Source organism: Apus apus, chromosome 11 (assembly GCF_020740795.1).
Source record: "Apus apus isolate bApuApu2 chromosome 11, bApuApu2.pri.cur, whole genome shotgun sequence".
Classification (NCBI taxonomy): domain Eukaryota; kingdom Metazoa; phylum Chordata; class Aves; order Apodiformes; family Apodidae; genus Apus; species Apus apus.
The window spans coordinates 20,346,967-20,367,785 of NC_067292.1; the positions used below are offsets into that span (position 1 = coordinate 20,346,967).

At 57.5% G+C, this 20,819-nt stretch overlaps 1 protein-coding gene and 2 non-coding genes across 3 annotated transcripts; 2 read left to right on the forward strand and 1 right to left on the reverse strand.

The window, feature by feature from the left end:
* The first annotated feature begins 10,876 nt into the window (after window positions 1-10,876).
* On the forward strand, window positions 10,877-10,959 carry TRNAL-CAG (transfer RNA leucine (anticodon CAG)). The gene has a single exon. It is a non-coding gene; the product is annotated as a tRNA-Leu (tRNA).
* Window positions 10,960-11,115: 156 nt separating this feature from the next.
* On the reverse strand, window positions 11,116-11,198 carry TRNAL-CAG (transfer RNA leucine (anticodon CAG)). The gene has a single exon. It is a non-coding gene; the product is annotated as a tRNA-Leu (tRNA).
* Window positions 11,199-15,185: 3,987 nt separating this feature from the next.
* Window positions 15,186-20,378, forward strand: PLLP (plasmolipin). Its single transcript, XM_051629421.1, has 4 exons — window positions 15,186-15,291; window positions 18,469-18,642; window positions 19,548-19,667; window positions 19,748-20,378. Exons 1-4 carry the CDS (start codon window positions 15,277-15,279, stop codon window positions 19,859-19,861), a joined length of 423 nt encoding a protein of 140 aa, XP_051485381.1. The 5' UTR covers window positions 15,186-15,276; the 3' UTR covers window positions 19,862-20,378.
* Window positions 20,379-20,819: the final 441 nt, after the last annotated feature.

The following is a 20,819-nucleotide window of genomic DNA, read 5'->3' on the forward strand; positions in this document are numbered from 1 at the left end:
CACGACCAGGCCGGCCCATGAAGCTGGTCCCTGACATGTAGAACTAGATTCCCAGACTTCCATCTGGAGGAACCCCAGTGGCTTTTCCAGTGACGTGGCACTGGGTGATATGGCCTAAAGAGGTCCAGAACCCAACATCCTCCTCTCTGCCAGCCAAGGCAACTCAGGAGATGGTTCCTCAGAGCCAAAGATGGCCCCTCGTTTTGGAGGTGCCCTCAGCCTATGCTTAACATAGAGCTCTTGAGCTGTTGGGGAATTAAGGGAGATAATTAAATGAAGGGGGATCAAAAAAATCTGTTTGGCACCACACAACTTGGAATTTTCTCACATTAAAGAAAACAGGCAGGAAATGAGGAGCAGATGTCTGGGGCTGTCTGCAGCCAGCATCTCCATGGGGAACAGCACAACTACTCTTTGGGAAGGATCAGCCAGCGTGGGGCTTGTGTTTTTCAGAAGCTGCTTTTACATAGAAAATGTTTTCAAAAATAGCAGAGAACGTCACACAGGCTTTCACTTCTCTGAACACAGTGGCTTCCTCCTTCCTGGTGATTAAAAACAAATTTGGGCTGCAGAGCACAGAGCAAAATGCTGATGCTCTGCATTTTTCCACCATGAGGCAGCATCCCAAGCCAGCCAGGCTGCGGGACACAACTTTTGCCCTGGCAGCATCACACCTGAGCTGCAGGCTGGTGGCTGAGCCCCTCGGATGTGACACGGAACCGTGCACACCCACAGTGGGAACTGGTGCCTCTCCTTGGCAGCCAGAGCAGCCAGAACTGAGGACAACTCATTCTGTGATGGTCCCATGGAGACTGCCGAGGCCTGCAACAATAAACAAGACTTAAAGTTGTTTGAAAATACTGTGTGCAAAGAAACAAACACAGAGCTGGTTGTTCTGCAAAGAAATAAGCACAGAGGCCGTTGGTTCCAGCACAGTTAAGCTCCTCCTAAGGAGAGAAGAGTCCCTTGTCCCCCACAGAGCGACACAGCCACTGGGCAGGAGCTGTCCCCTGGGCCAGGGAAGGCTCTTCTGGGTAGATGTGGCTGGATGGCACAGATGGAATCAGGGCAGCTTTACAGATGAGGAGAAGGATCATGCTGGAGCTTGCTTGAACGCATTGCGCCCTGCGAGGTCCCTGTGGAGCTGGAGACATGTCCTGCTGTTGCAATCCTTCTGTGCAGCTGCAGGCCCTGGCAGCAGCAGTTCCAGGGAGCTGGCAGGATGAAGGTGTGCCAGACAAAGCCCTGAGGGGACGTCCCTAACCACAGCACTGCGGGGAAAAGAGGGGAGAGCAGCAGCAGGTCTGGGCAGGATGGGCAAGGCAGAAACCTCTGTGCACCACAGGGGACTGTAGCTGTGGCAGGAGTTGGTGCTTTGTGGCTGTGTTCTGCCCCAGCCTGGGGTGGAACAGGGGGGTCTCCCATCCTTGCATCCTGGAAACGTGCCCTACCACTGTGGGAACAGGCAGAAGGTGGGGAGCAGGAAAAGGGCAACAGCCCTGCCATTCCAGCCCTGCCAGGGGGCCAGGGCCCAGGGCCAGGATGGCATCTGCTGCCCTGGCTGAGGGAATGGAGGAGGTGTGTGGCTCTTTGCAGCAGCCCAGCTACTCTCCCCCGCAGCAGGAGGAGCAGCCAGTGCCCATGCCAGCAACCCCCCTGTCCTGGGAGGTCCTTCTGGCAGGACCTAAGTCCAGGCTAAGTCCTGGACTCAGCCCTTGGCTGGGAGATCCCACTCCTGCAGTCCCACACCCCACCACCATCTCTCCACAGTCCCACTTCCCATTTCTCCATTCAACACGTTCACACACGAATGCTGCCAGTCTCCAGGAAAGGAGCTTACCAGAAGCAGCTCTGTTTGTTACCTTCTCGGAAAGGCTCAGCCCTTCCCATCTCCTCAGGGCAGGAGAAGGTTTTGTGCCTTCCCACAGCAGCTGCCAGACCAGTTTAACATGAGCTTGTCATTAAGCAGTGATGGTGGATGGAGAGATCCCAAAACCCTCTCTGCAGTGGTTCTGCTGGGGCTGGCCCCAGCAGTGTCCCCAGGAGAGCTGGGTCACCCAGGGACCAGCCCCAAGGGGCAGGAGGAGCTGCCACCTGCAGTGCCATCACCTGCCGGGCGTGGCTGCGACGGGGACACTGACACCCCCTGTCCTGAGCTGAGCCTTCCCCTCCCACAGGCTTTCTCATCCCTGACAGTCTCTGATGGGAATGGGATATCACAGCCTGCCAAGCTCCCCAGCAGTGACCAGGGACACACGACATATATTAGATGTTTAGATTTTTTTAAATCTCCATCTCACAGCCAGCCCAGGCCACAGCAGGGCCTGCAGGTTTTCCTGGGACAATCCCATGGAGGGTGGAGCATGTCAGACCAACACATTTGGACACACTTCTCTGGTAACTGAAGGCCTGAATTTCTGCTGGGGCTGGGCAGGGCAGAGCCAGCCTGGCTGTTCCCAGCCCTTCTGCATCCACTTGGAACCTTGTTTGGCATTCAGGGGCCACAGTGACACCAGTCCCAGAGGGCCAGAAATAGACTGGGCCCAGCAGCTCCTGTCAGGGCATGAGCAGCTGTCAGGTGTCAACACGTGGCTCTGGGACAGACTCATGGGGGGTGTTTATTGTTTAGCCCAGAACCTGTTCCCTGGGCTACCTCATCACAGCCCCTCCTGAGAGACAAAAACCTTGCTTTGCACAGTAACAACCAAGTGAATAAATCAAATCATTATATCAATATATATTTTTTTAACTCAAGTTTCCTTCCAGAACTCTTTAGCACATTTCTTTGCTCCAGCTTCAGGTATCTGTGCTGTAACCTGCCCTGTCCTGCTGGCTGAAGCACCTGGTTTGTTTAAGCTTCCATCACCAGCTCCTCCACTGTGCCTGGCTGTGCTGTTTCCCCTTTCTTCTCTTTGCAGTCCCTGGACACCAGCAAAACATGTCATGGATGGCAGCTTTGGTTTTGGAAACCAACTGAAAGGCACTGAACCAATATGCCATGACAGCAAGTGAGCCTGAAGCTCAAGGAATTAGAGACCAAAAGAACAATCCTGGTTGGAAAAGACCTTGAAGATCACCAAGTCCAACTGCCAAGGCCACCACTGCCCCATGACCCTCAGCTCCACATCTCCAGGGCTTTGAAACCCTTCCAGGGATGGGGACATCACCCCTGCCCTGGACAGCCTGGGCCAGGGCCTGACAGCCCTTTCCAGGAAGGAATTTCTCCTAAACTCCAACCTAAACCTCTCCTGGTGCAACCTGAGGCCACTTCTTCTTGTCCTGTCACTTGTTCCTTGGGAGAAGAGACCTGCTGCACCAGTGCTGGGGCAGGTTCTCTCCATGTATCTGCTAGTGAAACAACAGTTCCCAGTTCAGCCAGAATAATCTGTTTTAAAGAAGAAAAATATCATTCTTGTGTCTGAGCTCACCAGCCAGGGCAGGGTGGCAGCCTCTGGTGGGGCAGGGACATGCAGCCTGTCCTGGCTGCCTGCAGGTGCCAGCATGGGACATTCAGCTGCAGCTCCTCTGGGTGTTCAGGTTGGGCTGAGCCAGCTCAGAGGCTTCAGGGAATTGTTTCTGGAGTAAATCCACAGGGATGGGAAGGGGCTTAGCAGAATCTGGAAGACAGCTCCATGGAGGAGCCAACACATCCCTACTGCTGTCAGCTTGATCCCAGGTAAAGACTGTGTTGCTGGAGCTCCTCATATACCAAGCTGAGCAACAGGGTAGGTGTTCATGGTGATGTTACCCCCAGCAGAATCCAATTCATAGAACCACAGAATCATGGGACGGTTTGGGTTGGAAGGGACCTTAAAGACCACCCAGTCCCAACCCCCTGCATGGGCAGGGACACCTCCCACCAGCCCAGGTTGCTCCAAGCCCCATCCAACCTGCCCTTCAACACTGCCAGGGATGGGGCAGCCACAGCTTCCCTGGGCAGCCTGGGCCAGGGTCTCACCACCCTCACAGGGAAGAATCTCCTCCTCATGTCCAACCTCAATCTCCCTCTTCCAGTTTTCATCCCTCCCCCCTTGTCCTCTCCCTCCCTGCCCTTGTCCCAAGCCCCTCCCCAGCTTTCCTGGAGCCCCTTCAGGCCCTGGAAGCTGCTCTAAGGTCTCCCTGGAGCCTTCTCTTCTCCAGGCTGAACACCCCAACTCTCCCAGCCTGGCTCCAGACCAGAGCTGCTCCAATCACAGGAGAGCAGATTGGTTTTTTTCCCCAGGTTGTTTCTCTGCTGATGAGCTCAATTCAGACATGACTAAGATGACTAAGACTACCCAGCAGGAGATGACTCCTTTTCATGGCATCAGGAAGTTAATTCAGCTCACACTGCCCCACTGCACGTGGCGGGGGTCAAGAAATGATACAGGGACCAGGAAATGTATCAAGGGTTTTTCACATCATACCAAGCATGCCCATACTCAAAGGACTTCTCAGGGACCACGCGGCATTGCTTTGGTCCTCCAACATCTCCTCCTCAGCCTTTCCAGAAGCTTGAACAGTTTGCCCTGCCATTCCTGGTGGCTATTTCCAAGGCAGATCGTTCCTCTTTGCTGGACAGAACCTCTCACAGTCCCATTTTGTCCACCCTGGAGCAGCTGGGACAGGCTGCAGAAGTGCTGACTGGTGTGCTTTACAGCACTTGGAAGGAGACCCAATCCAGTGACTCATGTTGATGGCTTTAGATGCTGAGCAGGTGACTCTGGTGAACACAGACCTTCCCTGTGTCTGTGCTTCCTTTCCATTACTCAGGGCAAAGGTGAGGAGGTGCCTGTGTGCCTCAGGCTTGGAGATGAAGTCAGGAGCAACAAGGTGACTAAGAAGGATGTGGTGAACATCCTAAAGGATGTCTGGAAGGAGAAAATTGCCCTGGAACAGCAGGTTTGTCCCATTTTCCTTCTCCACAAACAGCATTTGCCATGACAGTCAGTCCAGCTTGGGAAGCTGGCCAGGGTCTCCCCCAGGTCCTGCCCAGTGCTCCATCTGCATCAAGCAGCATCAAACATGGTAAGAACCAACCTCCTGAGCTGGCAGTGACCACTGCAGTCACCTGGAGCTGGATCAGCCACACTCGTGAGCCCAAGGCCTCAGGTACTGCTGCTGTTCTGCAGACCAGCAGGGCTATGTTCTTCTCTTAGGTGGTGGAACCTCATCACCATTTGTGGAGACCAAGCATGGCCAGGGTTTTCTGCTGGACTGATTTGAACTCCTGCCAATCCCTTCTTAAGCTCCACAGTGTCTGTGCCCACATGACAGAAGAACTGGTGGCACTACAGGAAAAGGGAGGCCCAGGGGCTAAAAATAACTTCAATTGATAAATTAATGAATTCTGAAGTGGTTTTGTTTTGTTACACAAAAGAATTGTCACCGGTGGGCTCAGCAGCAGAAAAGCTTCATTTACCTGGGAGAAACTTCTGAATGACCTAATAATGGAGAAGAGTCCAGCCAGCACTGGGGGAGGTTTGAAAGGCTGGGAGAGCTGGGGCTGCTCAGCCTGGAGAGGAGGAGACTGAGGGGGCATCTCTACAGGGGGTGTCAGGAGGATGGGCCAGACCCTTCTCAGGGGTGTCCAGTGACAGGACAAGGGGCAATGGCCACAAGCTGGAGCACAGGAGGGTCAACCCCCTGCATGGGCAGGGACACCTCCCACCAGCCCAGGTTGCTCCAAGCCCCATCCAACCTGCCCTTCAACACTGCCAGGGATGGGGCAGCCACAGCTTCCCTGGGCAGCCTGGGCCAGGGTCTCACCCCCTCCCCCCTTGTCCTCTCCCTCCCTGCCCTTGTCCCAGGTCCCTCCCCAGCTTTCCTGGAGCCCCTTCAGGCACTGGAAGCTGCTCTAAGGTCTCTCTGGAGCCTTCTCTTCTCCAGGCCCTGTCCCAGGGCTCTGTCACCCTCACAGGGAAGAAGTTCTTCCTGACATTCACATGGAACCTCCTGTGCTCCAGTTTGCACCCACTGCTCCTTGTCCTATCACTTGACATAACTGAACAAAGCCTGGCTCTGTCCTCCTGACACTCACCCTTAACATATTTGTAAACACTGATGAGGTCTCCCCTCAGTCTCCTCCAAGCCAAAGAGACCCAGCTCCCTCAGCCTTTCCTCATCAGGGAGATGTTCCACTCCCTCCAGCATCTCTGTGGCTCTGAGCTGGACTCTTTCCAGCAGTTCCCTGTCCTTCTGGAACTGAGGGGCCCAGAACTGGACACAATACTCCAGATGCGGCCTCACCAAGGCAGAATAGAGGGGCAGGAGAACCTCTCTTGACCTACTAACCACCCCCTTTCTAATGCACTCCAGGATCCACTGGCCTTCCTGGCCACAAGGGCACATGGCTGGCTCAAAGAACATCCAGTAAAGGTGAAAGAAGCCAAGCCCAGAGCTGTTCTCCCTGGGGCCAGACCCACTTTCCTCCTGGGAACATCACGCCTGCCCCACCACCTGGTGCAAGGGCTGCTTCCTCGGTTTCCCAGCTGGCTGTGGTGGCTGTGGGGTGTGGTTTTAGGGTCAGGGGAGCTACAGATCCTACCATCCTACAGATGGTGGCCGTTAGCAACACGGTGTGGCTGGGGGGTTGCTAAAAAAGGGATTGCAGGGGGTAAGCATAAGGGAGATTCCTGACCTGGGCTGTGATTAGTCCTACCAGCTCAAGGAGGGAGCAGGGGACAATCAGCAGAGACGAGGCACGTCTGGGGTTCAAAATGATATTTTGGGCAACAAATCCCCCCCGCCAGGACAGAGCCCAGCTCAAACCGGGGCTTGTGCCAAAGCCAAGGGAACTGTCTGCTGCAAGAGCTGACCTGCCCGTGCCCCTCCTCAGCGAGCTGGACCGCAGCCCAGAGACCTCCCGGTGGGAATGCTCCACATCCAGCCCCAGGTCACCCCTCCAGAGCACCACGGGTTCACCGGCTCCAGAAGTGCGGGGAACAGCCCGACTCCAGGCAGCAAGACCCCCTGAGGACCTCCAAGCTGTGACAGAGGGGACAGGGGGGCACCGGCAAGTGCCGGAGCAAAGGCTCCCTGCGGGGTCCCACCCCCACGAGCCCCCCAGCCCAGGCATCCGCCGAGAGGAAAGACCCCCCAGCAGCAAAGGATGTGCGGCTTCCCCTGGGCGCTCGCCGGATGGCTGAGCCGAAAAAATCCCACCCAGAGTGCCCCCGGGGCCCCTCGCCGACCCCAGCAGCCCAGAGGTGACCCGGGGGCCACGAGGAAGGGACACGCGTCCCTTCCCTGCTCCTCGGAAGGGCCGCGCGGGGCTCGGCGCGGGCAGCGCTGCGGGGCGGGCTCTGCTCCGGCTGCGGGCGGCGGTGCCACCGCGCGGCGGGTCCTGCGGGCTCGGCTGGAGCACCCGTGCCCAAAACCGCTGCTTCTGCCCCGGAGTCCGTCAGCGAAGCCCTCAGCCGGGGTGTCTGCACAAGGAGATCCCCTCCCCGGGAGGTGGTGCTGGCGGACCAGGGCTCCCAAGCGCCCACCGCCCTGCGGGTCCCGGGCGCTTCCAAGGGCTGGGATTCTTCCCCTGGGGAAGGAGGGGGCCCTCCTGGGGCAGCCCAGGCGGTGGGGGTGCCAGGCTGCTGCGGGAGGAGCTGGTTCCCACCCGCGCTGCCGCCTCCTGCCCCGGGGTCAGACAAACCCCTCCGCTCTGAGGCTGCGAGACCTTCCCCGCAGGACAACGGGCTGACCGGAAAGTTCAAAAAATAGCTTTCCCTGCTGGCTGTTTATGCCAGTCTGGATGTGGCTTTCTTCCCTTTCCGTCCCCACGGCTCAGCCCTCCCCCCTCGGGCTGCTCCCCCAGCTTGCAGCCCCGGCCAGGAGCAGCCCCCCTGAGCGCTCAGCAGGGCAGGCAGGCTCCGCAGGGATCTCTCTCCAGGATTTCAAGCACAAGCCGTTTCTGGGGAAGGCTTAAATCAAGGCCCCGAGGAGCGTGTGCCTGGCAGCCGGGCCCTGCCCTGGGCCACCTCTGGGGCTCCCTGGCTGAGGGGTTTGGCTGCAGCAGCTCTCTGGGTGCTGAGACACGGACTCCAGGGTGAGGAGCAATGGAATCGTTTATTAGGAGAAGATGCCCCCTTATATACTTTTACAGTGGGAACTGAGAATAAGCAACCAGGGTACCCAGAGTGTTGTCAGAGGATGTAGGGAGGCAATAAGGACAGCTAAGGCCTCCTTGGAACTAAACCTTGCTAGTGAGGTCAAAGACAACAGAAAGGGCTTCTTCAAAGTCATTGCAGATAGAACTAACACCAGAGGCAACACAGGCCCGCTGCTGAATGAGGTGGGTGCCCTGGTGACAGAGGATATAAGGAAGGCAGAGGTGCTGGTGCCTTGTTTGCCTCTGTCTTTACTCCTGCAGACTCTCCCCAGGGGCCTCAGATCCCTAAAGCCCCAGAGGAAGTCAGGATGAAAGAGGAGTTTGCTTTGGTAGATGAGGATTGGGTCAGGGATCAATTAAGCAATCTGGACATCTATAAATTGATGGGTCAAGATGGAAGACACCCATGGGTGCTGAGGGAGCTGGTGGAGGTCATTGCTGGGCCACTCTCCATCATCTTTGGCAAGTTGTGGGCAACAGGAGAGGTGCCTGAGGACTGGAGGGTAGCAAATGTCACACCAGTCTACAGGAAGGGCAAGAAGGAGGACCCGGGTAACTATAGACCGGTCAGCCTCACCTCCATCCCTGGAAAGGTGATGGAACAACTTGTCCTTGGCACTATCTCTAGGCATATCAAGGATGAGGGGGTCATCAAGAGCAGTCAACATGGTTTTACCAAGGGAAAGTCATGTTTGACCAAACTTATGGCCTTCTATGAGGAAGTAACTAGGTGGATAGATGATGGTAGGGCAGGAGATGTGGTTTATATTGATTTCAGTAAAGCATTTGACACTGTCTCCCACAGCATCCTTGTAGATAAGCTGAGGAAATATGGGCTTGGTGATCAGGTAGTGAGGCTGATCATGAATTGGTTGAAAGGAAGAAGTCAGAGAGTTGTGGTCAATGGGGCAGAATCTAGTTGGAGGCCTGTGACTAGTGGAGTCCCTCAGAGGTTGGTACTGGGACCAGTGCTGTTCAATATTTTCATCAAGGACCTGGATGAGGGAACAGAGTGTGGCCTCAGCAAGTTTGCTGATGACCACCCTAAACTGGGAGGAGTGGCTGACACACCAGAAGGCTGTGCTGCCATTCAGTGAGACCTGGACAGGCTGGAGAGTTGGGCGGGGAGAAACTTGATGAAATCCAACAAGGGCAAGTGCAGAGTCTTGCATCTGGGGAAGAACAACCCTATGGACCAGTACAGGTTGGAGAGCAGGGTAGGAGAAAGGAACCTGGGGGTCCTGGTGGACAGGAGGATGACCATGAACCAGCCATGTGCCCTTGTGGCCAAGAAGGCCAACGGATCCTGGGGTATATTAGAAAAGGGGTGGTTAGTAGGTCAAGAGAGGTTCTCCTCCCCCTCTGTTCTGCATCGGTGAGGCCACATCTGGAGTGTTGTGTCCAGTTCTGGGCCCCTCAGTTCCAGAAGGACAGGGAACTGCTGGAAAGAGTCCAGCGCAGAGCCACAAGGATGATTAAGGGAGTGGAACATCTCCCTGATGAGGAAAGGCTGAGGGAGCTGGATCTCTTTAGTTTGGAGAAAAGGAGACTGAGGGGTGACCTCATCAATGATTACAAATATGTTAAGGATGAGTGTCAGGAGGACAGAGCCAGGCTTTTTTCAGTGATGTCCTGTGATAGGACAAGGGGCAGTGGGTGTAAACTGGAGCACAGGAGGCTCCATGTAAACATCAGAAAAAACTTCTTTCCTGTGAGGGTGACAGAGCCCTGGGACAGGCTGCCCAGAGAGGCTGTGGAGTCTCCTTCTCTGGAGACTTTCCAGACCTGTCTGGATGCCTTTCTGAGTGACCTGCCCTGGCTTTGGTCCTGCTCTGGCAGGGGGGTTGGACTGGATGATCTTTCCAGGTCCCTTCCAACCCCTAAGATTCTGTGATTCTGTGTGATTCTGTGATTCTGTGAGTGTAAACAGCACTCACACCTGCACATACACAATCCTGGGGCTCCCAGGGTGTAGCCAATCACACAATACACACGCCATAACCAGTGTTCTGATTTTTGCCAACATTGGCAGTGCTGCCCACAGCGAGCCCTGGCCCTTGGCTGGTCTCGTCTCGGTTTATCTGCTTTACAGGTAGAGGAGACCCTTTTTCTTCTCCCATGGCTGTTCCCCACCCCGCTGCAGCTGGGGTGTGCAGCCACTTCCCATCCCTGCTCAGTGCCAGATCTTCCGGCAGCTCCTTCAGCCCCTGGCAGCCCCCACTTCTCCAGAACACATAATACCACATTTTGTACAAACCCAACGTTGGATGTACTCCCCAGAAGCAGCAGGAGCTGCCAAGAGGTGCTGGGAGGGTTTGTGATTCTCTGTAGAGGAATGCAAGGGCTGACTTCTCAGCAGCCGGCCCGGGAAGAGCTGTCCCCCCTCACATCCTCAGAGGGACACTTTTGGGTATTTCTTGTCCCTTTTCCAATACATAAACAAGCAGGTGCCCGCCGTGAAGGGCCGTGGAGTTTCCTCTCCCCGCTTCCCAGCGCTCGGCAGTGCCAGCGGGGCCCGGGACTCTGCCCGCCTCCCCGCGGCCCCGCTCCCGGCGGGATTTCCCCGGGATCGTTCCGTCGCGGGGGGACGCGGTGCTGCCGGTTGCGCTGCGTCCCCGCGGCAGGGAGACCAGGGGCAGGGACACCGCGGTGCGGCCTCGGGGAAGGTTTTTGCCCCGGGAGGACGCGTCACGGCCCCGGGCACGCACGGCGCGAGCTACAAGCACCGCGGGGCGCGCGGCGGGCGGTGCGGGAAGGGCCGTGGGTGCGGGGCACAGCCCGCCCCGCAGCCCTGTCAGGATGGCCGAGCGGTCTAAGGCGCTGCGTTCAGGTCGCAGTCTCCCCTGGAGGCGTGGGTTCGAATCCCACTTCTGACATAGCATGATCCTTTTTTTCTCCGGTACGAGTCACTTTTTTAATTACAGATCATTACCTTATCGGAAACACACACGTGGAGTGTGTTGTTTTTTTTTTTAACCCGCCGCCCGCTCCCTCCGAGCGAAAAGTGGTCTCACCACGGCACAAAAAGGCGATGTCAGAAGTGGGATTCGAACCCACGCCTCCAGGGGAGACTGCGACCTGAACGCAGCGCCTTAGACCGCTCGGCCATCCTGACCCTACTGCACAAAGCCCGCCCGCTGTGTCCTTGCCGAGTGTCCGGGAGCGCCGCGGGGGGGGAGGGAGCCTGAGGGGGTGCGGGTGTCACCCCCAGGGGTGCGGGTGTCATCCCCCAAGGACAGCAGCTGGTGTCACCCCTGGCTTCTTAAGGGCAGCTGGGGAGCCACAGGGCAGGTGGTGGAGCCCCCTGGGAATCAGCCCTAGGCAGGGGCGAGCGGGGGGCAGGGGGGCTGGCCCGGCGGTTCGGCGCTGGCCGGGCGCTCCTGCCCCGCCACGGTGCAGAGTCTGGGTGCACAGCCCTGGGGTTGTGCTGCTGGGGGCACCTGCTGGAGGTGGGGCCACGTCCATGGCTGCTCTTCATCTTCACTTGGTCCACTTCCATCAGCTCTTCCCTCTGCTCTGATGTATCCACTTCCATTGGCTCTTCCCTCTCCTCTGATGTATCCACTTCCATCAGCTCTTCCCTCTCCTCTGATGTATCCACTTCCATCGGCTCTTCCCTCTCTTGCCCTGGGCTCACCTTCCCAGACTTGGCACCATGAGCCGCCCGGCTCAGTCTCCACCTCCTCTTGCTGCCCCTGCTGCCCCCGGCTCCCGGCTGGGTTGCCACCCTGCTGGCCACTCTGTCCTGCCTGTCCACAAGCCATGTTGGCAAGTGACTGCCTGGCAGCTGAGGGGGCACTGTGGGCAGCCCGGGGTCCCAGCAGGCAGGGCCATTCTGGTGTCAGGAGGCCACTGTGATGGGGATGCACGTGGCCAATTGTGGCTGTTCTGGGAGCTGGGGGGGTGACCCCAAAGGTGGCTTTGTCTGGGAGAAGGAGGAGGGTGGGGGGGTGAAGGGCCCCTTTCCTGGGGGTCACCCCCCTGTGCCCTTGTGCTGCCCTTGGGCCAGGGGCTGCCCTGCACCTCCCCGTGTGTGCTGGGCTGTGGCCCCATCCTCATCCCTGGAGGAGATGGCAGGGCAGTGTTCCAGAAGGGTCAGGGTTCCTCAGGCCCCCCAGGTGGCTCCCTGCAAGGGGGCAGCCCCTGTGCCCAGCAGGGGCAGAGAGGGGGCAAAGCATCCCGCCATCCCGCAGGGGCAGGGAGGTGCAGCCGTCCTGTGCCGGGTCTCCCGGCGCTCCCTCCAGGAGCTGCCCATGGCCAAGTGTTGCGGGGGCCCTTTCCCCGTCCCCCCGCCCTGTCCCTGGAGAGGGGCCATCTCTGGTGCCCTGAGCCCCGAGGGACTGGGAGGAGAGGGCCTGGCCCTGGGGCTGCGCTGCCACGGGACACGAGGAGCCGCTCGGAGGATCCTGTGCAAGTGCCCGTGGGCGACAACCCCCTCAGGCAGGTCCTGGGCCACACTTGGGCTGTTGCACATGGCCAGGGGGTGTCTTCTAGGGATGGTTGTAGGGGAGCTGTGAGATGCCCCAGACACAGGTTGTTGTAGGCACAGATGGGACTGGCCAGATCTCCTTGGGCAGCTCTGACCTTCCTGTCTCCATTCCCATCAGTCCCCTCCCTTGCTTGTGTTTTGAACTGGTGACTAAAACTGGAAGAAGGGAGATTTAAGTTAGACATGAGGAAGAAATGCCCAGGGAAGCTGTGGCTGCCCCATCCCTGGAAGTGCTGGCGCAAGAGCAGCTGCTCATCCCTCCCTGCTCCCTCACCTGCCTTCCTTCTCCTGTGGGGGAGACACCCGGCCCTGCACCGGCAGCACCTGCAGCCCTGCTCTGCTCCTGCTGCCATGCCTTGATCTCCATGGAAACCATCCTGGAGCTGGGGGGTCGTGGCCCCTTCTGACACGGTGGTGGCCGCCGCCCGGGCCAGCCATGGCTTGTGTCAGCCCTGCCACCCAAGGCGTGTGGGCAGCACAGGCAGCAGGCACAGCCCCTCTGTGTCCCCAGCCTGGGGCCATCTCTGCTGCTGCCTGCAGGCTCTGCTGGCCATGGCTGCTCTTCCTCTTCCCTGCTCCCAGAGCAAAACCTGCTCCCAAAGGCGGGATCTTTGTACCTGCTCGTTTAACTTTTGCCTTCCCTTTATAAGCTGAGACACCTCTAGGAATTCTCTGTGGAGAATGGCTTGTCTTCTCCCCCCACATCAGACTAAATAAAATGCCTTTCAAGCCAGCAGAGGCCTTTTGCTGATTATACCCAGCAAACAGACAAAAACAACCCTCTGCGGGAAGAAATTGTTCCCCGTGTCCAACCTTGGCCTCAGTTTGGGACAAATCTGGGAGTGCTGGCATGCCCCCAGGATGCTCCTGCACCTCTCCACATGGTGGGTGAGCTCCCAAAGCCCCCTGGGCATCTCCTCCAGGGAGAGGACGGCCTGAGACACTTGGTCGTGGCTGCACCTTTGATCCCTCAGCCCCCATGCCTGGCAAGCACAGCCCAGCCGTGCACACCTCCCGGAGGAAAGGGTGTTCACTGAAGCTCTTCTCCACCAGCCAGCGGGACCTCCTGGCTGCAGCACAGCTGAGGCCTCATCTGGGAACCGACTCACACGGGGAAGCAGCGACATCAGCTGATGAGAAGGTCATCAAAGGTAATTCTGGCGGCACAAGATCCACAGGAACAACAAGCCAGAGGTTCTGTGCTGCTCTTGCTCTCCCCTCTGAACTTCTTCATCTCTTCCCATGCCCTCTCTGATCTTCAGCTCCCCTCCACACTCAAGTCTTCCTCTCCTCTCCCCTCATGGCTGCACAATGACATAGACTTGTTGCCCCCTTCCCTTTCACTGCTGTTCTCCTTCTCACATCTGATGGCGCTTGAGGAGGCCGATGGGACACAAGGTGAACTCCCTCACACCCTCCTTCCACCTCAGAGACGTGGCACCAAGGGTCCTGCAGTGGGGAATCCTGTGGTACCTTCCAAAGTCTCTGGTGCAGAAGATGGACAGGAGCCATCCTGCTCTGTGAGGACTGCACAGAAGCACAAGCCTTACCTGGATTGCCCTTAGCAAGTTGGATTCTTCACTCAATTGGGCTGATTTTCTACATTCTAACTAGGAGAAGGGGGGAAGCAGGAAGATGGGGAACAGAGCTCAGTAAGACAAGTCAGTGATGGCACAAATCAGGAGCCCTTTCCATGCACAACCTCCTCCTCCCCAGGACAGGGCTCAGCAAGGCCTTCTCCAGCCAGCCCTTCTCCAGGAGCAGGGGGAGGAGGTTTGGCCTCAGCTGGGGCTGTACAGGGGCTCTTCTCTGGGTGGACCTGTTGGTGTGAGGCCACAAAAACGACCAGAGGGCTGGAGCTCCTCTCCTGTGAGGACAGGCTGAGGGAGCTGGGCTTGTCCAGCCTGGAGGAGGCTCCGGGGAGACCTTCCTGGAGGCTTTCAATACTTGAAGGGGGACAATAAGAGAGACGGGGACAATACGAGCGATGGGGACAGACTTTTTAGCAGGGCCTGCAGTGACGTGACCGGGGGATGGTTTGAAACTGAAAGAGGGGAGAGTCAGACGAGATGTCAGGAAGAAACGTTGTGCGGTGGGGCCGGTGAGACACGGGTTGCCCAGAGGCCGTAGGTGCCTCGTCCCTGGGACCATTCCAGGTCAGGACACACGGGGCTCTGAGCAGCCCGGCCCGGCTGGAGCCGTCCCCGCTCCCGGCAGCGCAGGGGCTGTGCAGGACCCTCCCACCCCGCCGCGCTGAACAAGGAGAGGTGCGAGGTCCTGCCCGCGGGAGGAACAACCAGGCGCCGGGGGCGGGTGGGCACCAAGGCGGGCAGGAGCTGCCGAGCCCCCCGGTGCTGCCCGGGCTGGGCTCAACCGAGGGGCCGGGGGCTCCTCCCGCCGGGGGGTCCCCCCGGAGCGCCGGGAGGGGAGCGGGGAGACGGGGCCGGGACTGGGGACCCACGGGGCAGGGCGGGCCGGGGTCCGGGGGAACCCCCCCAGCCCGGGATGATGCGGCCGGGCCGGGGGTGGGGACGGGCAGGACCCTCCCGCCACGCCCGGGGGGCGGGGGCCGCTGCGGGGCCGCCCCGGTGGCCGCGGGATGGCGGGACTCGGCGGGGTGCGGAACCTCCGCGGCCCCCCGGGCCCCTCGGCCGCCCTGCCCGCCCCGGACACCTCCTTCCTGCTCTCCCCGCTGGGGCTGCTGATGGGCACCCAGGCCGTGAGTACCGCGGAGGGGGCGCCGGGGGGGGGGGGGCCGCTTGTCTTCCTTGTCCCGGCTGCAGGAGGCAGGTTCCCTGCGGCTGCCGTCCCGCCCCGTCCTCGCCCTCTATCCCTAATTCATCTCTAACCCTGAGGTCCCTCTCTCCTGCACCCCTCTCTAAAGCCGGGGGAGGATCTGGCCGCTCTGTCGGTTGCAGCGGGGCTCAGCTCCCAGCCCGGGATGAGCCGCCTGTGCATCCATCCCTGCGGGTCCCATCCTGGCAGCGCCCGGGGGGGCTGGATGAAGCACGGGGGTCCCAGCTGAGGGGCGTGGGGCATTCCCTGAATGCCCCCCCAAGGTCTTTGCACCATCCAAACCAGCAGCAGCGCCAAGTCTCTCTCCAGTGCCGGAGGCAACCCAGGAGTCAGCTCTTGCAGCTCCTTTCTTTTGGGACCTGGCACCTCGAGTGGTCCATGTGCACGCAGGGGTGGGGGTTCAGCTGCTCGTGGGGCCACCCACCCATGACCTGCCCCAGTGTTTGCCCACGGTGCTGTCCCCTGCTTGTCCCCTGCCCGCGGGGCAGCCTGCTGGGGGTGGCAGTGGGACGTGCCCGAGCAGCTGCTGTGAAACAGCCGGTGTGTGAACCTGGCTCCCGGCTTCAGATTTCACAGTCACAGAGTATGAGGGGTTGGAAGGGACCCCCTGGGTGTGGCTGAGCTGGTGGTGACACAGGATTAAATCCTCCAGGAAGGGACCGGGAATGGTGCTGCCAGGGGGTGTCCTGCAGGAGCATCAGGAAAGAGAGACAGAGCCACGAGCAGCAGAAGGGGCCCTTCAACCCCCTGTTCCCACCTCCCCAGCCCATTGCTGGTCCTGTAAAACATGCTCTCCTAGCTCCTGTCCACCAAGACCCTATTTTGGGATCACGAGTGTTGGAAATGGTCCTGCCAGACAAGAGGGCATTGTTGGGACAGGCGAGCACCAGGGCGTTGGACGGGGGCAGGACAAAGGCCTTTGTGTTTCTTCCTGGACAATAAGCACTGAGGGCTGGGGCAGGGGCAGAGCAGCTTTCCAAAGAGCCCTTCTCCTTCCCACCGGTGGGAGATGGCTCCGTGGTTCCCCTGCCCAAGCAGAGGGGAGAGCAGGAGGTGGCTTCACTGGCTCTGCCCAGATCCCAGCCCCAACTGGCAACCAGAAGATGCCACGGCTGCATTTGAGGCATGGCCCCACCACAGCCTTGCCATGGGGATCTCCCTGGGATGTTCGATTGTGCCAGGAAATGTGGAAGATGTAGGGTTGGACCCTCCTTGCCTCCCGGGAAGTGGGTGCAAGGCTCCCTGCTCTGGTGCAGCTGGGATGCAGGATGGTGGAGCTGAGGCCACCAGCAGCTGGTGGTGGCTGCCAGACCTGCCTCTGTGTCCTGGTGCAGGGGCTGTGCTTGAGGCTGCAGAACCAACGAGGAAAATCACAGAAAGTGCCATTTCCTTTGCAACCACCTTCCTTTTCCAGGCCCCATCACTACGTGTCCCATCATGGACTAGGGGCCTTCAAAATAAATCACCTGCCATGGCTGCTCCAGGCAGTTCCCTGAGGAGGAGATGCTGGAGAAGGAGCCTGCTCCCTGGATCTTTGGGAAAAGACCCAGAGATCAGGGACAGATGCAGCACAGGGAAGGAAAAAAGAAAAAAATGAAATGATACCTGGAACTCTTCCATCCCTGCCTGCCAGGGAGGTGCTGTGCTGGGGGCTGCAGGGAGGGCAGGAAACGTTCTGCCTGGGCTGATTGCTCCTTGAGCAGACCCAGCCTCACCCACCTGTGTGTCCATGAATCCCTCTGCAGACACATGATGCTGCAGTTGCTCAGCAGTGAAGGATGAACCCAGAACCTGCACAAACAGGAGGGGTGAACCAGCCCAAGCAGTGGGAAGAAGCCAAGAAGCTTTTCTTTCTTCTTTCTTTCTTTTCTTTCTTTCTTTCTTTCTTTCTTTCTTTCTTTCTTTCTTTCTTTCTTTCTTTCTTTCTTTCTTTCTTTCTTTCTTTCTTTCTTTCTTTCTTTCTTTCTTTCTTTCTTTCTTTCTTTCTTTCTTTCTTTCTTTCTTTCTTTCTTTCTTTCTTTCTTTCTTTCTTTCTTTCTTTCTTTCTTTTCTTTCTTTCTTTCTTTCTTTCTTTCTTTCTTTCTTTCTTTCTTTCTTTCTTTCTTTTTCTTTCTCTCTCTCTCTCTCTCTCTCTTTCTCTCTTTCTCTCTTTCTCTCTTTCTTTCTTTCTTTTCTTTCTTTCTTCTTTCTTTCTTCTTTCTTTCTTTCTTTCTTTCTTTCTTTTCTTTTTCTTTCTTTCTTTCTTTTCTTTCTTTCTTTCTTTCTTTTTCTTTCTCTTTCTTTTTCTTCTTTCTTTCTTCTTCTTTCTTTCTTTTTTTCTTTCTTCTTTTTTCTTTTCTTTCTTTCTTTCTTTCTTTCTTTCTTCTTTCTTTCTTTCTTTTCTTTCTTTTCTTTCTTTCTTTCTTTCTTTTCTTTTCTTTCTTTCTTTTCTCTCTTTTCTTTCTTTCTTCTTCTTTCTTTCTTTCTTTCTTTCTTTCTTTCTTTCTTTCTTTCTTCTCTTTCTTCTCCATCTTTCTCTCTTTCTCTCTTTTATCTTTCTCTCTCTTATTCTTTCTCTCTTTTTTCTTTATCCATTCTCTCTTCTTCTTTCTCTCTTTCTCTCTTTCTTTCTTTCTTTCTCTCTTCCTTTCTTCCTTTCTTTCCTTTCTTTCCTTTCTTTCCTTTCTTTCCTTTCTCTCTCTGTATCTTGGGGAGGGCAAAGCTGAGCTGGGGCCCCAGGAGCCCCCACTCCAGTTGTCTCCCAGTCCATGGAATGTCCCTAATGCTGAGCCAGCACCTGCTTAGACTGGGCATGGGGCTCCTGGGTGAGAAGGGACCTGTGGTGGTGAGGACGCTCTGGTTTCACCTGTCCTGCCTTGCAGGACATCCCAGCTCCTGGGGCAGCAGCAATGGGGGGTGACCCCAAACCCGAGCAAGGAGGATCCCAGGGGGGCTCCCTGTCCTGAGCTGTCCCCCAGCTCTGTGGCTCTCCTGTGGCCCCACTTTGCTGCAGCCAGGGTGACCGGCTGCTGTGGGTGCTGGTGGGCCCACCCCCATGGGCAATGCGCTGCCTCCCACCTGCAGGAACCCCCACCTGAACCTGTTCCTGTTCCACCCACAGGTGCTGGGTTTACTGGTGTGGGCTCTCATTGCCAACACAACGTACCACCTCCACGCGGTGTACAGCTGGGTGTTGTTCGTGTCCATCTTCTTCTGGATACTGACAGTCCTTTTCTTCATGGCTTACCTTCTGCAGCTGCAGCTGAAGCTCTACATGATCCCCTGGCCCCTCGTGGTATGTAGCTGAGAGAGATCAAGGGGGGGGGTCCCAAGAGGGAAAAATCCTGGGGAGATGCTCTGAGAGGACCAGGCTCCCCGGGGTGATGGAACAAAGTCCCCTGCACTTTGCAAGATGTCATTGATTCATTCTGCCCTCAGTTGATTAGAAATGTTTGAAACAGGGAGCCCTGGATTAATCCAGAAAATCAGAATCACAGGATCACAGCATGTCAGGGGTTGGAAGGGACCTCCAGAGACCACCGAGTCCAACACCCCTGCCAGAGCAGGACCAAAACTAGGGCAGGTCACTCAGAAAGGCATCCAGACAGGTCTGGAAAGTCTGCAGAGAAGGACACAACCTCTCTGGGCAGCCTGTCCCAGGGCTCTGTCACCCTCACAGGAAAGAAGTTCTTCCTCATGTTCAGGTGGAACTTCCTGGGCTCCAGTTTGAATCCATTGCCCCTGGTCCTGTCCCAGGGCACAAGTGACAAGAGCTTGTCCTGCCTTCTTGCTGCCCTCATGGATTGATAGACATTCATTAGATCCCCCCTCAGGCTTCTCCTCTCCAGACTGAACAGCCCCAGGTCTCTCAGCCTCTCCTCATAGGGCAGGTGTTCCAGTCCCTTCCTCATCCTTGTAGCCTCCCTTGGACTCTCTCCAGTAGATCCCTGTCCCTCTGGAACTGGGGACCCCAGGACTGGACAGTGACAGCCACTCCCTCACTGCTGTGGTTGTGGTCTCAACCAGAAACATCTCAGCCCACCCTCGGGTGCCTTTAACATCATTTGCCCCTGAGGTTCCCCCCCCCAGCATGAGGGGCTGGACCCTTTTCCTCCGCTTCTCCCGGGGAAGGGATGTGAAACGGAGCCTTCTGCTCATCCCTCATCCCACCCCCTCACGCCTCCTCTTTGCCTCCCCCAGCTGATGATCTTCCACGCCGTGGCCACCGTCCTGTACCTCAGCGCCTTCGCGGCGTGCGCGGCGGCCGCGCGGCCCACGTCCTGGCGGCAGTGGGACTACAACCGGCGCGCGGCGGCCGCTGTGAGTGGGGCGGGCGGGGAGGGGGGGTGGCGGGGCCGGGCAGCCCCCATGCTGACCCACGGGCCCTGCTCCTCTTCCAGTTCTTCTCCTGCCTGGTGATGATCACCTACGGGGCCAGCACCTTCTTCAGCTTCCGCGCCTGGAAGGGGCTCGGCAGCAACGCGGCCACCAGCCAAGTGGCCGACCACACGTAAGGGTGGGCAGCACAGCCCCCGGCCACCCTGGGCCAGCTGACGCCAGTCTCGGTGGCTCGGAGCCTCACGTGCCACCACCATCTCACTCTGGGACCAGCACGTGCTGGCAGCAACAGGCAGGAGCAGGTGGCACGGATGCTACTCTGTGGTCTCTGATGATGCTTCCAGCTGATGTCCCCACAGCACAAAGCCACCAGCACCATCACCCACAGCCTCGCTGGGAGGACATGGACTCGCTTCTGCTCATCCTTGGGGTTCATCCAGACCCACACTGGAGCAGCTCTGCCCCAGGGCCCAGCCACACCAGTGCCCTCCAGCACTAACCCTCACTAAACCAGGCTCCTGGCTCAGGTCACTCCAGCTGCAGTGTAAGTAATTGCAATGAACAGGACACAGAAGTGGTGACAGAGCTGGAAGGTGAAGGCCAAGCAAAGGAACCATCTAAACTCTTCCTGTATTGATTTCTAACAACTGGAAGCACAAATGCTGTGCTTTAAATAAAAATCTTCCTAACAAACTCACCCTGTGTTTCCTGGGGACGTGGGTTGGCGTTGGTCAGGACCAGAAGCCGTGACCTGTCCCCACAGCAGCTCCTCCCTCCACACCCTCCCTGCACGAGCCAATCAAACAGATTCCGTGGGTTCAGTTTCTTTCTACCCAGAAAAGCTGGTGCACAGGGAGTGACACTGCAGGGTTTCTTGCATGTTGTGCAGAGGGATTTGGCTACTGAGGCTCAGGGAATTTAACTGCATTCAGGGAAGGTGGGGATTGAAAAGGATGCCCCTGGAGATTTGCCCCTTTGTTCTCGGGGAGCTACATGGAGGGTCAGGTTTCCACAACTAGGAATACCTATCTGTGAAAATCAGTAAGAAAATAATCATAGAATCACAGAATCCTTCTGGTTGGAAAATACCTTTAAGATCATCAAGCCCAACCATTAACCCAACTCTCCCAAGTC